Below are 16111 nucleotides of genomic sequence, written 5' to 3' on the forward strand. Positions count from 1 at the left end.
CACTCCTTGTTTTATATAGCACATCCTATTCAGGAAAGGACAGGTGGCTGTTATAACATGAGAAGGTCTGTAGCTAGCCTGTAATCTCACAATTATTTGGAATTGTTGAACCCTTGCCAGCTCAACCATAATTCCTCAGGTTATTGTTACAATTTGCTGGGTCCCGCATGTAGGCTCTCAAGGCACACTTTGGGCCCTTTAATACCATCAATCATTGCTTGAATGCCACAGCCTATTTGAGTATTGTTGCTGACCATGTGCATCCCTTCATGGCCACAATTTACCCATCTACTACTATGGTTACTTCCAGCAGGATAACGCACCATGTCACAAAGCAAAAGTCGTCTCAAACTGGTTTCATGAACATGACAATGAGTTCAGTGTTCTTCAGTGGCCTTCCCAGTCACCGGATCTGAATCCAACAGAACACCTTTGGGATGTGGTTGAACAGGAGATTCACAGCTTGAAAGTGCACCTGAAAAATCTGCAGGAATTGCGTGATGCAATCATGTCATCATGGACCAGAATCTCAAAGGAATGTTTCCAACATCTTGTGGAATCAATGCCATGAAGAATTGAGGCTATTTTGAGAGCAAAGGGAGGCCCTAGTATAGTGTTCCTAATAAAGTGTTTAATGAGTGTGTGTGTGTGTGTGTGTGTGTGTGTGTGTGTGTGTGTTTAGACAGTACACTATTACATTTCATACTCCACACATGGGGGGGGGGGGGCAGTGTAGCAGGGACCCTGGGCGGGAGTGGTGACAGCGATGTGGTTAAGAGGTCAGTGTGACACAACAGGGAAGTAAGATTTTTTGTTGACCCAGTCACAGCCACACATGTGATGCAATCCCCCAGGAAATTCAGGGGGATGGGGCGCATCAACATCTGAACATCGACCCTCCGCTTGGGCTGGCCGGAACTCATTCTTTGCTTAAGCAGTTCCTGGACCTGAATAAGCCATTTCTCTTGTATCTCCCCAGGAACAGCCTAGCACCTCGACACTAGATGAAAGTAGAGCTACCTGTAGGCTGACTAGTTGGTTTCGTAACAGTATGCATATCTTATAGGCCTACATCTTATACGGTAGCCAAAGTTAAAGACAGACAGTAAAAGTCTAGTCTCAAAGTGCTTGACTAGCAAGGACACCTCATTGATGGAAAAAAGAAGTGGGCACTGATAGATTGCATAGAAACTGTGTGTGAACTGTGTAACATGTATTGAGCAGCCATAGGCCTAGTTTCAAGTTTTCTCAAGGTTCTGCGAAAAATTCTCCCACTAGATAACATTGGGGAATACAGCTTCACCGGTGGACATTGGCAGCTGTTGTTGTCATTATATTGTACCTGTCCTCAAGAGTCTTATCACTTGGGTCGGGGTGGTGTTTTCATGGGAGTAATTAGGACAGCTGTGACTCTCATTCTTTGTGTATTCATCTGATCATGGAATTAAACAATTGTAACTTCTCTCAGGGTTTTTGGACTCTTTATTTGGTTTTACTGTATCTTCTTATTTGGTATTCATTCTTAGTTTTATCAGCACTGTTAGGCCATGGAGGAGCTGATAGAAAAGACAACCTTTTCTGAGTGATCAGCTTCATAGTGGCTTGGATTGGATAGGAAAAAATGTGTGCACCTTTAGTGTAGTTTTAGTTGTATCGATTTATTTAAAAAATGGTGAGTGAGAAAAATAAGACAAACATGATAAGTGGAAAATGTGTACGTGTGTACAGTACTGTACCTTTGGGGAGCATTTGAAGTGCATCCCTGGAACAGGCAGAGTGGTGATGTACATAGTGATGCAACGGTAAAGGTAGAGCGTCCCCACAATGAAGAAGAACCGACGGCCGATTATTGATCTGTACACAGAGATACAGGGTAATAGATAACAAGGTATTGATTAATGGTATAGTTAGCTTATCGCTGGATATCACAGAAACACAAGTTGAGAAGTGAGTAAGGAAACCTAAGGCCATTTTGCAATCCACTACAGTTTAGTGGGAACCTTATTTGTGACAGTTTTTAAATAAACATTCAAAGCATTTAATCTTCTTTTCACCCTAGAAAATGACAAGTCGTAAATTTAAGACACACTCAAGCTATAGCCATGACTCGCTGGTGTGTTCTAACCCGCCATCTATGAAACCCAAATGTACTACCTCACACACACTAGGCCTGTTGGTCTCACCTGTACTTGAGCAGCATCCACTGCAGCAACCAGAGGCCCACCAGAAGCATGCCGTTGATCTCACAGATGGAGAAGGCCCACTCCACCCTGTCAAACATGTCAAAGAACTTGTCGGGCAGCGGTGGCGTGTGCTCCTTGGCGGGCACCCTCTCATGGACCACTGAGATGACTATGCTGGTGGTAACAAAGCAGACCACAGCGTACAGAAACGCCACGCCCGTCTTCGCCCACTCCACAGGGTAAGCAGAGCGCTCCGTCTCCGACCCAGGCATGGGGATTAGGATGGAGGGGGATGACGTCATCTCCTTGCGGAAACCGTTAAGTGATGGTGGTGTGCCGTTCCTAAGAAGAATGGTTTTATTAATTACTCAGTCCATTACATCTTATCAATGGCAGCAAAACAATACACAAAGGACTGGACATAGATTTAGCCTAGTCCTGGACAAAAACATTTTCAAAAGAAAATCTCTATTGAATATGCAGTTTAGTTTAGAATTAGGCTTAATCTGCATTTGTGAAACCAGCCCAAGAGTTGTACCTCTGCAGTTTGGAGGTGCCATTGCCCATCCCCACAATGTGCCCATTGGAGTGTCCGTTCTTGTGTGCCTGTATGTGGTGCTCGATCCGCATCGTCTCCAGACGCTCCAGCAGCTGCCCCCCATTGTCTGAGGACACTAGCGAGAGGGGCGGGGCCAGGAAGTCCGCCTCAGTGAGCCGGAGGAGGGCGGGGCCATCCGTATGGCAGAGGGCTTCACCGTACTCCTGCATCCCCTCCTCACTCAGCCAATGGGAGACCTCATCTGCTGTCCACTGCACCACCTTCTTCATCTTGACCAATGGAGAGCAGGGAGGGGGGTCAGGGGGGTGCGGGGATGCAGAGGGAGCAGCAGGTTTGGCAGTCTATGGCGTAGCAAATCCTCCCCAGGTGTGGTACATGGCGTTTCTGGAACATTGGATGAGACACTAAGAGGACCCCCCGTCTCCTCCTGGGGGGTGAGGCTCTGATACAGCAGGTATGGTATGGTAATGTATGGTAGGTGGTTGTCAGCTGTTTTAGACTCCTTTGTGCTCCATCAACATATTACTTCAACATCTACCCTGTACGCTTCTCTCCTGCAAAAAGAGGAAAAGAAGAGTTAAGATTCAAATGTCAAGCTAGCCTAGGAAGAGGGAGAAAACATAACAGTCTATTCACACCTATAGTATGGTATAGTCATATGTTGTAGTCAATTATATAATTATCATGTTTTTGATTGCTAAACCTCAGCAACAACTATACTGTACACTCCGTACAGGGATCAGTTATAACATTCTAACAGTAATTGAATTATAGAAAAGGTAAATCGGTTTGTAAAGTGGCCTTTAACCACAGATGGCTTGCTATCTTGCTCCATGAAATAATCACAATTGAACTGCTAAAGCACCATTTTCCCAGACATGACAACATCCTATAAATTATTTACACCATTCAAAAGCTTTTACAATCACAACAACGATAGGAACACCATAAATCAGCCCAGCACACTTCCCATTTTGATCCCCAACATTAGACAACCCTTTCAGAGTTGAGAGCAGCACATCCTGTGGCTTCTTCCTTTTATTCCGAAAACCACTGTGAGAAACATTGCTGTAATGTGATACAATCTGCTTTGATTCAAAACCACATTCCTAGCCATATAAAACCACATAGGCCAAACTCAAAGAAATGTCATGGTGCACTTTCACCCCCCATTATGATCTATCAATTGGTCTAAATATCACAGGCCTAAAAAAAAAAAGACCAACAACATCTTCAATTATGGGTATGTAAACAGATCCATGCTTAACTGATAGATGGTGGTGTAGACTGATATGGAACTCCCTACAGTTAAGACATAGTGATTAATCATTGACATTGGTAAACAGAAGAGACAGGAGACAAGGCCAGCTTTACAGTACCCAGAAATAGAGATAAATCAATTTTCTTTCCTGAGTGAAATTGGTGGGTTACAAAGCCAAGATACAAAATGAACTCGGTTAGAGTACATCATAACTTACCTATTAACTTTTCACCATCCAAACTAAATTCAATGGGCTGTGAAAATAAACATGATACTGGGAAAGTGGATGGATATTTCTCTATTGCTTCATTTGTTTAATTTTTCCAGCTGCAGTGATCTTAGTTGTACAGCCCTCTATTGCACAACTAAATATACAACAGTAACCACTCACTATCAACTGCAAGCTTAATGACCCACACAGTACAACTGTCTATAGCCCAACTAAACAAACAACAGCAACGGCTCACTATAAACTGTACTGTAAATTTAAATAATCTACATGTGTTCTCTTGGGTTTGTTTCTAAACTGTGTTGACAGGGAAAAACACAGGGTGAATCTACTTTGTATTCCTCCCGCCTGTCCGCCCACCCCCCCGTCACGTCCCGTCCCGTCCCCATCCGACAAGGACCCAACAGCCCAGCTAACAGTCCATCCAAGACAACATCATATCTAACCCCCGCCAACCGCTCAACAACACCGCCTGAGCCACCTGCCCTAGGCTTACCTGATCTCATTCAAACAACCAGTCAAGCTAAAAAGGGCCTCACTGTTGAGACTTCATGTCAGAATTAATGAGTCAGGATTCACAATTTCCTTTTCCAAAGAAAGAAATGGAAACAAAGCAGAAAAGTAGATTTAGCCCTTCCGTTCTGAAATAGGGAGTTGATTGTAACAGCTAGACTTGTGAAAGACAGTTCAGGGGTGTGTGTGTGTGTGTGTGTGTGTGTGTGTGTGTGTGTGCGCATAACTGAGAAAGATTAGAGATTAGCTGTCACTGAGTCAGCTATATGCAGAGGACCTTTGCTCCTTGAAACAGCTTACTGAGCAGACAGTGTGATTATAATCCTGCCTGACTGAACCTCGCCAGCACGGGTAAAAACAAACTGTTTATTTATTCAACTGTTATTTACCCAGGTAAGTCACAAGAGACTCAGGTGCGAGGGAGGCAGGGAAAGGGGGGATGAGGAGAGAGGGAGAGAGTGAGAGGAGGGAGAGAGAGGAGAGAATGTTTTAGCTGCACCTATCAATCATATACACTCTGACAACATTTATTGTCATGCTCAGCACTATATACCATACTGAATACTGTATAGTAGGCCTATAAGCCTACACGCAGTACAGCACATGAAGAACTGTAAAAGGGGCAGCCTACTGGAGATCTCTGAACACGGTAAGGTCATCACAACCTGGATGATACCGTAGCAAGCTTTGATCAACTCCTGCCTTGAGTCATGCACAGTATGCAGATATAAGATAACGGTCCCAGGGGATGGATATATGGGTGTGGGATATGATCATGGATTATACAGAAAAAATATAGAATAACTGTATAAAGTGAAGTCAGTGCTTTCATTTTGTTTTACAATTTCATAAGAACTTGGTATTTCAGAAAAGCAGCAATTTTGCAATAATTCTGGATTTCTCAGGGGACCTGCTGGAACCACACTAAAGCACTTCTTCAAGAGTATTTCTGCAGTAGAAAAGAAACACACCAACCCTCCATAATTGCCTCAGTTCCCTTTTAACCATTGGTTGTGGTGAGGATGGCCCCTTTGTTACTCTCTCCAGTCTATGGAAACCATGACAACAACACCAAGAGTTTGTACAGTAAACAACCAGCTATTGTCTCTGAGGATATGGGGATATTTCACACCACTTACATCCCAATGACGAATAGGGCTGTGCAATAAAAATCGGTACAGTTGATTATCACAATATTATTTGTCACAATACTGTATAGATAATCCAGCACTAGCATCCATTCAGTTTCATTTTTGATATTTTGTTTTGTTTATTTTTTGGAGGGGGGAGGTGCCAAATTGTTCCCTGTGTTATATACTGTACATGCTAAGGTGGTACACACAATGCAGTAGGCTGAATTTTCATTTAAATGTTTCAAATTTCTGAATAAACATGTAGAGTATCGCAATGTATCACCATATGTATTTTGCGATGTATCGTAATAGTCGTTTCGGGACCATGTACTATATTGTGAGGTCCTTGCCAATAAATATCCTGCCCTAATGACGACTGATGCATAGCTTTGCCTTGTAAATAAATATCACTCACATACTGTAGGGCACTTATGCAACTTAGGTAATTGTAAGTCCCAAACATTGTGCAAAACATCACGAAATACACTTGGTATCCAATATAATGCTTATACTGTATAGGATAGTGTAAACAGAATAACATTAGGCATTGCTCAGCGTTCACCTGATAAAACTGCCTGAGGGCAATTCCAAATGAAAAAAAATGTCAGAATCAGATTTTTCACTTTTAAATGTATCTGTACATGATGATGTAGCCAAAATAGGGACACAAAGGTAGAAATACACAACAGACATTTTTTTTTTTTACCAACTTAGAGTATATAACATTGAAAAGGGTAATTGATAAAACTCACAAAATACAAGAAACATACATCTGCCTTTGAAACATTTATGTCTAAATCTAATTATATATCTAAATCAATGGCATTTGTGGTTTATCAATGTATTTTTCTTCATTATAACAAAAAAAAAAATAGCCTACACTACACCCAAAAGACACAGATGCAGACACACCCAACCTCAGAGATTCCCTCTGCATCCCTCTACTATTCTCTGCAACCAGTGTTGAATGGACCCTAAGAATCTGTCTTAGGGACACAAAACCATACTGCATGTGTCAAAGCACTCTTTAAAGATGAAGACAAATCCCTTGCTGTCCTTAGTGTGCATTCTCAATGTCAGTTACTTGTGAAACATACTGTACTGTATTTGTGTGATTAGCTGGCTTTGCTTTCCCCAATGTAAAAGTCTCCACTTTTTGGAGCATGAGATGACGATGTTGATGCGGTGCTTGGTGAGGATGTTGATGCAGTAGTTTGTAACTAATTACAGTACACCACTGTTTTTCAGCCGTTACTGTGAAACGGCTTTTTGAGTTCCATGTAGAACCCTTTTGGGTTCCATGTAGAACCCTCTGTGAAAATGGTTCTACATGAAACCCAAAAGGGTTCCTTAAAGGGTTCTCCCACGGGGACAGCCAAAGAAACCTTATAGGTTCTGTGCAACCTGGACAAAAAGTGAATGTAGTCAATTAAATTTCAGTAATTCCGTTATCAATTTGATCTGCGGTCATTTTGTTACCGATATGGTAACAAGTGACCAGTTTTAATCACTTATTAATTCATAAACTAAATCGATATCACAAAAAAAAAGTGTACTTCTTACTTGTGTGAACTTTCATTATCCTTCCTAATGAGGCATAGAAATGTAAAAATATCTTACACTTCTGTGGGTTTCTGGTAACGGAATGACCCGGACACTGGGCAATGATTCTTAAACTTACAGAAGCCAAACCATTTTTTGCAAAACTAAATATAAGTGTTGATATTAGTTGACCAGGGTCTATACTTGAAAATTAACAAGGTTTGATGTTTTTCTAAACACCTTTAAATAATTGTTTTGGTAGTTTTCTTAGACACTATTCCACAGAAGTCAAAGCCTTTGCTTATGTTTATGTTTATGATGGGAAAAAATCATATATATATATACTCTTAGCTTTGATTTGACACCCAATTTGATATGCTCTGATGAATTTCACATTTTGATCCTCATGGGTCCTTTTACACAGAACTGCTCCCGACCAACAACAACTGCTGCCTGACTGACTGTTGAATACATTAACACTGTGGGAACAGAGACTGCACTGTATGAGTTAACTCACTCAACCTGAATGTCAAATACAAAAACACAGTGCTTGAAGGGGAATTTAAACGGTGTCGGTACTCATTTTAATTAGGTTCCAGTACTATATACAGCAGAGGAATATTCTATAAGAGGTGCCCGTACTCAAGCAGTAGACATTTTTAGATGCCAGTACTGTATACCAGTAAAAGCACTGCAACTCCCTCAATCTTCTGTCAACGTGTCACACTCAGTGTGGTCTCACAGACAATGACAAGTCACTCACAGACATCATACAGAGAATATAGACCCTGCCTTTATCTAAAAGATCGAGGTTAATGTCTTTAGTTTCTTAATAAAGAAAAACAATGGAGGGAAAACTAGCCTAGAAGTCAATAAACTAGACTTCTGTACATAACACCATGCTATGTTGATTTCTGTAGCTGGAAAAAATGACATGGATCTAAAATTGCAAGTAGGGCTCACTGGAAAAGATCTCAGTCAATGACACATGGTCCAATACTACTCCTCCTCTATGCTGTAAGTTCTTTCTTCCCTATTAGGGTGAGCTGTGGTGTGGATGGAGACTCTGAGAGGGAGAAAAGCACAAGGCTACCTGCTTGTTTAACACCACAAGAGAGTTGAACCTTTTCCCCTCGAGCGCCGCCCTCGCGCCCCACACACACACACACACACACACACACACACACACGCTCATCAGTCCACAGCCCTTAAGCAACAGAGGGGACTCATTAAAAATGTTAAGCGTATCTTTCAGGGATGAGAAAAAACAACTTAAACAGACTTAAAGCAGCCATGCTAAAAAAAAAGCTTGGGACAGTGGACATTATAAACTGTAGACACAGCTAGAAATAATCATTGTTTGTTTTGAATAGAAGCCCTTCTTCAAGAGAACCGAATGAACTACAGTACCATAGCCTTGCTAACATACATGAACTACTGTACAGAAGCCTACTGTAGCCTAGTTTATAAACATGCTGGTTGAAGGTTGTTGAGCGTCAAAGTCATTCCCCCAGAAGTCCCTGGTCTGGTTATTAAGTAAGGAGTTACATAAGACAGGACACCTGTGTTACAGTACAGTACTTACCTCTCTCTCTCCGCTACGCATACTCTTCACCCTTCACCTGCTGTTATCAGAATCATGTGGCTCGGAGAGAAGACGAAGAGCTCTGAACACGCTTCTCTGATCAAAACCTGTCACCTCTTTTTCTTTCTCAGTCCCTCCTCCTCCCTCGCTCCCTCTCTCTTAGTCTCTCCCTCACTTTCGCTCTCTTTTTCTCTGAAGATTACATAAATAAAAACAGCCCCACCCATTCTGAGCTATCACCTCCATTGTGTGTGTGTGTGTGTGTGTGTGTGTGTGTGTGTGTGTGTGTGTGTGTGTGTGTGTGTGTGTTGTGTGCGTGCCTGCCTGCCTGTTGAACACAAACACCCTGACCTCCATTTCTTCTTCATCATTTATTTTGGAAAATCGCCCATTTTCATTGGTCAAGTGGGAGAAACAAAGCTACAAAGTAAACAACAGATTGCAAAAAACTGGACACAGACATAGAAAACACAGACAGGTTTCTGACATAGAAAACACAGACAGGTTTCAGACATAGAAAACACAGACAGGTTTCTGAGGATCTTGACAGTGTCTAAAGAACTCACCTTCAAACTCTAAACACCATGACTCAATATGGCACTTTGAGGGATATGTCAAAATAGGACCTCAGGTAAGAGAACATCTTGAACCACATCTAAGAGGAAATTACATGCAGCTTTATTCACCAATACTAAACACACAGTGAGGGAAAGTGGGCTTACTCCTGCCACATATGCTCTATGATTACACACTGACAGAGACAGCACCTCAGGTATGATTTGCAAAGACGGCACATCTTGTTTTCTTGTTCTACAGGTACCTAGAGTTGTCACAGTTTAAACTGTGTAAATCAACATGGCTGGTAGTCATTATAACCAATGTATGAATAAAATAAGTGCATGAATAAAAACGACATCACAAAGATGAAATTCCTCTCATGGAGACCTATTCAAGACACCCTTTGTTTGCCTCTCCCCCACCCCACCCTGACTCGTGTTTTCCTTTTCTTTGGATGAGGCTTTACGCTATTTGAAATAGATGTCTCCCGTTACAGAACTTTATCTTGGAAGAGAGGCCAACAGTAAATAAAACAATGTGTGAACACCTCACTCTCACTTGTATCGTTTTCCACCTGGCCTACAAACCCACACAGAGGCCTGCGAAGCTACGCAAATATTTACCCAACAAGTCTGCCCTGGTGAAAAATGATTAGCAGATCAGCTGCAGTTTAGAGCCATGGATCAAGTTCACACACACACACACACACACACACACACACACACACACACACACACACACACACACACACACACACAGTCACTCTTAGACACACGCACACACTCACACACACAATCTGTTAAACAGTTATAATAACCTACCAAAGGGTGGCTAGATGTCGTGCACAGAGGGTTAAATCAAGCCATCTTTAGGTGCCAATGCTAAGGTGATGATCACACACTTCTAATAAATGTTAGGCCTATAAGTGTTTATAACTGATACAAAGCCTATTAATAAAGTAATAGTTAAGGGCAATTCCTCGGTAACAGAATGACCCTGGGACTCACTTTCAAATGTATGCCAAGCATTGACAGCAAAGTTTAACAAACCATACAACACTATGCACAAGGATTACTTCTAACAATTCCAACTGAAAATAAAGATAATAAAATGTACTTTAAGAATAGAATGACCCTAAAATCTCCCTGGGTTTTCTATGTAACCACAAAACTCTGTTAATTATCTGCTCCAAATAAAGATTCCAATGTCAGAGCGGGTTTTAGCTATCATATGATACCTTGAGTTTGAAAATCTCTTTTGGTTCAGTAAGTGAAGTCGATTTACATCCAGTAATGATGGTAACAAAATGACTAAATGGGTCTCTTACAGAAATGCGTAATTTCTGAATTTAAATGCCATTCTGTACATGATGATGTAGCTAAAATAGAGAAACAAAGGTAGACATATACAATAGACACTTTCATTAAGGTAATAATTGTTTTTTTTACCAACTTTTATATAACATTAACAAGGGAAATTGATCAAAACTCACAAAACACAAGAAACATAATTCTGCATTTCAAACTCTTCATTTAATGTAAATTAAATAAATTACATTTGTGGTTCAGTGTGTTTTTCTTCATTATACCAAAAGAAAATAGCCTACACTTTTGGCAGAAAAAAACTGATTTGATACAATACAATACAAGTAGGCCTATGTCATGTGTAGACACACACAGAGACACCCAATCTCCTCCTAGTTTGCCTCAGAGATAGCCTCTGCAAAATGAAAACGTTCTTTATTGTCTGTAACCAGTGAGGGTAGGATCCTAAGAATCTGTCTTAGGGAAACCACACCATAAGTGTCAGTGTGCTCTTTCATGATTAAGATAAATCCCTTGATATCCTTTTTGTAGAAGTGTGCACCATGTTTCTCATCATCAAGTTACTTACTGTATTTGTAAGTAACACAAATACAGCACTATATACTGTATGTGTGATTTGCTGGATTTGCTTTCACCACTGTACTCAACAACAAACTAAATTTTATGGAGCATGAGATGAGGATGTTGATGCAGTGCTTGGTGAGGATGTTCATGCAGTGGTTTGTAACTGCTATTGTATGATTTCACACAGTTTTTCGGCTGTCCCTGAGGAAGAACCCTTCTGGAACCCTTTTACGTTCCATGTAGAACCCTCTTGGGTTCCATGTAGAATGCTGTGAAAAGGGTTCTACATGGAACCCAAAAGCGTTCTATATGGAACCCTTTTTGGTTCCTTAAAGGGTTCTCCCACAGGGATAGCCACAGAACCCTTTTAGGTTCTGTACAACCTGTACAATTAGTGAATGTAGCCAATTCAATTTCAGTAATTCCGTTATTGATTTGATTTGGTCATTCTGTTACCGATTTGGTAACTGAATGAACAGTATTAATCACTTATTAATTAATAAACGAAATCAGTAAAAACAGTACATGTATAGGTATACCTATACTTTCATTATTCTCGCTCCTCATGAGGGAGGGAAATTTGAAAATATCTTACATTTATGTGGGTTTTTGGTAACAGAATGACCCAGAGACTGGCCAATGATTCTTAATCTTACAGAAGCCCAACCATTTCCTAAAAACAAAATATACGTGTTGATATTAGTTGACTGGGGTCTATAATTTGAACATTAATGTGGTTTGATGTTTTTCTAAAGACTTTTTCTGGTAGATTTCTTCTGAGACCCTTTTCTATGTTTGACCAGAAGTCGAAGTCTTTGTTTATCCCTATTTTTATGATGGAAAATCTTTCTGACTTAATTTCCCAAAAATATAGACTTAGCTTTCATTTGATACACAATTGTATATATTCTGATAAATTACACAATTTGGTCCTCATGGGTCCTTTTACACAGAACTGCCCTTAACTATCTATAATGAACTAATCCTTAAAGATAGATAGATAGACAGGTACTTTATTGATCCCCAAGGGGAAATTAAGGCGTTACAGCAGCTCACAACACAAACAACAACAACAAAATAAAGTGACTAGAATAAAGAATAGAATAATAGAATAAAATAGACATCTGAAACATTATATACAGTAAGAACAGTCCAGTATGATCCCCCATCCCCCAGCCTGACTCTGATCACCACAATCAAGCCAGCCGGAGGAGGAGTTGTACAGTCTTATTGCAGCAGCCAGAAAAGATAAGTCTTAAACTAAGCCTTAACACTGAAAAGTGTCACTGAATGTTTGGAATCTTGATTACATTTTGGGTCATCTTAATAATGGACAAGCTTAAAATGAGATGCTTAAAATGTTTGGAATGTGTGGCATTTTAGAGATTAAAATCCTTGTGTTCTGAAAGAGGACCAGCTGTATTGGCAACATGCATCAGCACTGCAGGCTAGCTTCGATAGCACTTCTGGTTAGACTTAGGACTGAAGTAGGCATACTTTCAGATTATTTTCCAGCTATGCAGACGGACCACTCTCAAAACCGAAATTTAACACATATGAAATTACCTGACATAAATGATACGGACCCAATTCATGAACACAGCAGATCAACCACACAAGATTATCTTCGATAGGTGACTTTGAGACACACAAAATAAGCCTCTCCAACATCAACTACTGATGTAGAATGCAACTTCCCCTTATTTGAGGTTAAATAGAGTAGATATATCCATCATGTGTGTGTTAGACTAACATTTTCAATGGCCTCATAGCCTAGATTGTATTGTATGTTTCCATAGCAGGTTTTTCCACAGGATAATACAGCTGGGACAGCCTGGTCACGCAATCTATCTGACATAGGAACAGTGATGTGCGATAAAGGTTCTCTTCGGTCTTTGACCTACCTCTCAATTGTCAACATCTCACAATGGACCTCATGAAAACACACAGCCCTCAAAGAGGAGGATATGAAAGCTTGGTACAGTTTATACTATGGGGTCCAGAGAGGGGTGTAGCTTTAAATAACTATTTCAAGAAAGAGATTAAGAGACGAGAGATAATGATTGTTTCTGCTAGCATGAAGGTTACTCAAAAATATAGAAGATAGTCATGTTGCTTAGATAAATAGCCTAAGCGTCCTACTTTTGTGATACGGAACTAGTTCAATCATACTATCTTTCCAATATAGATGAAACTGAATGAGTGAAAATAAAACGCTGAAGAATGGATTATGTGCGTCAAGTACAACATGGGAGAATGGTGCCTGTAACAGGCCTAACCCAAAACTCAAAGAATATCTCGCTGTCCCTCTTCTTAAATATCATTCACAACAAAGGACAAGGTGTGAGATACATTACAATTGCAAAGGAATGGCGAGGGTGTGATTTCTTCAGAGACATTACAATCGTAAAGGAATTGACAAATGGTGAGGTGCTCATTTAACTTGAAATCAAGGCTGGCGCCACCAAAATCTGTCTACACCAACACAAACAAGATGTGAAAATGTGATTTGTTTGTCTCTGTCTGCTGTGGTTTTTAACAGAGAATTACTGATGACAACAAGCAATACAATCAAATCTACATCCACTACTATAGAGTTATTGATCTTCTGTATGACTGCGTTTATGCCATTTCACTGAGAGGAAATTGGCAATTGAGGTCAATTATGAGATCCTGAAAAACAATGTCTGTGTGTTGGGGCCTTCTGTGGCACCATGTCAGAAGTGATACATCTACACAGATAACTCTGAAAGTACAAGGTGACCTTTTACATTGCCAGTTCAATGTCAAGCTTTACATGCTGCTATTCTCGTTAGGTACAAGTTTTCTCCTCAATGGGTTTGCCTGTATGGAATTTCAAGATTTTAGTCTACTACAGAAGAATGGTTTTGGTAGCAAAACATTCCTAAAAGAAACACAATTACCTTGCTTACCCACTCCAACACTATCAACAGGTATCTTCTTCCACATGACTGTATTGCAGTTCATTCCTCCTCCATTCCTTATTAGCTAATAGGTCAGGTCGTCTCCTCTGGTCACTTTGACATGAGTCAATGTGATCGTCAACCTTCCTCCTCCTACACAAGTGTCATTTCCTAACACCCATTACAGAGCTGACAAACATACTGTATGAAGCCCAGAGTATCTTGGTGTTCAGTGTTGGCTTCCAAGAGTAGCTTTTTGGTCCTGTAACAGAACAGAAACCTATCATCTTCATAAGTAATACCTTGCAATGAAATGGGCTTATTTTCAGAGGCCTGTAAATCAGCACATTTCTGCCGGTATCCCTTCCAACCACATAAACAAAGTTTACATTGGATGAACACACAGTATCAATTCGGTTTGCCATTTTGCCTAAAATGACACACACAGTAGGCCCAAATAGGTTAGAAAAGAATGCTGGGCATTTTCATAGTCATGCTACATCAAATCCTTGCTGAGCTCTTGTAAATAAAAGTTCATGGTTTCCTGTCACGATCCTGGCTTTGACAGAGTCAGAAAGCTGCAGCCACATGCGACTGATGCAGCTTCCAGCCCTCTCTCTGCCTTGAGAAAGCAGTGGTGACGACAGCATTGTTGGAGAAGGAACTGTCAGTGTTCCAATGAATCAGTCAATCTTAACCGCTGACGACAGTGAAGTCCGGGAGAGCATGGCATGAATCTGCAGGTTGTTGCGTAACGGCGTCTGATTACAGATAGCAGAGGTAGTCTAGCTGGTCGCCTCAGGGATGGGGGCTGGAGATTATGTGTTGATGTCACAAAGAGGAACATCGCACTTTTAATCTTGGCAGATAAACACCAGTATTCATTCACCTTTAGACTAGATAACATTAGAGAGGAAGAGCGCAAGAGGAGATGTTCCTTAGTCCCCGCTGTCAGTTTGTTTTTATGCAAAACCAACACATTCTAATGCAGATTTCCAACTCTTTCTGATGTAAGTGATATTAATGAATCTACAATGTAATAACTTAGTGATACAGGTGCAAATAACCAAATTGTCTACTACCTTTCTCAGGTTCTGGGCAAACTAAAAGATATGGGAACAAGGAAGCATGCAAATAAAAATATTGAGGCAAACTGTGCAGGAGAGATGAACATATCTTTAATGTCTGTGAGTAAATCAATCAGAATGAGTAAGTTGGAAATAATATGAAACAGTAAGTGCATTGGGCTTTGCACAATAGTCTACAACTTGACTTCCTTTCCTAGAAGGGCTACAATACTTATTATTTTGGTTGATGAGAAGTCCACTCCAAAAGACTATCCAACCTTTATGTTTTACTTTCAATACTACATTGGCCTAGAGGTTATAGCAGATAGTTGGTCACGACATACTGTAGCTGCCCTTTCTGGCACTAACATGGAACAAGTCTACATCTATCCCTCAGGCGTCAGTTCATATGAATTTAACTGTGAGAAATGTAAATGATGCTGATAACTATGATAGTTTATCAACCATTCATCAAGATGGAGGCTACCAAAACCTTTAAACAAACTATAGATAGGCCAAATACAAACAGGTTATAGAAGATTACAATCAAAAGAGGATCAGCAACACAGAAATGTGCCTGGTATTATCCTTTATAACTACTCCCATAATTGTACTTAAAACTGAGGGAAGGAAAATGTCATTAAGGCAAGTCATACAGCTGGATGATA

At 40.5% G+C, this 16111-nt stretch overlaps 1 protein-coding gene across 2 annotated transcripts in view; it reads right to left on the reverse strand.

Moving 5' to 3' along the window:
• The window catches only part of LOC310823254 (phosphatidylcholine:ceramide cholinephosphotransferase 1-like), a 32478-nt gene that overhangs the window by 12089 nt on the left and 4278 nt on the right, over nucleotides 1-16111 (reverse strand). The window contains exons 1-4 of one of the 2 annotated variants that reach the window (XM_083696058.1): nucleotides 9006-9146; nucleotides 2722-3296; nucleotides 2184-2525; nucleotides 1737-1854 (exon numbers count right to left, since the gene is read on the reverse strand). In XM_083696058.1, the coding sequence (XP_083552184.1) occupies nucleotides 1737-1854; nucleotides 2184-2525; nucleotides 2722-3011 (750 nt within the window). In that variant the 5' untranslated portion in view covers nucleotides 3012-3296; nucleotides 9006-9146. Of the gene's footprint in view, nucleotides 1-1736; nucleotides 1855-2183; nucleotides 2526-2721; nucleotides 3297-9005; nucleotides 9147-16111 lie in introns of those variants that run through there. The other variant, XM_083696057.1, reaches the window with a different exon arrangement.

Source organism: Argentina silus (assembly GCF_951799395.1).
Source record: "Argentina silus genome assembly, chromosome: X".
NCBI classification, from domain to species: Eukaryota; Metazoa; Chordata; class Actinopteri; order Argentiniformes; family Argentinidae; genus Argentina; species Argentina silus.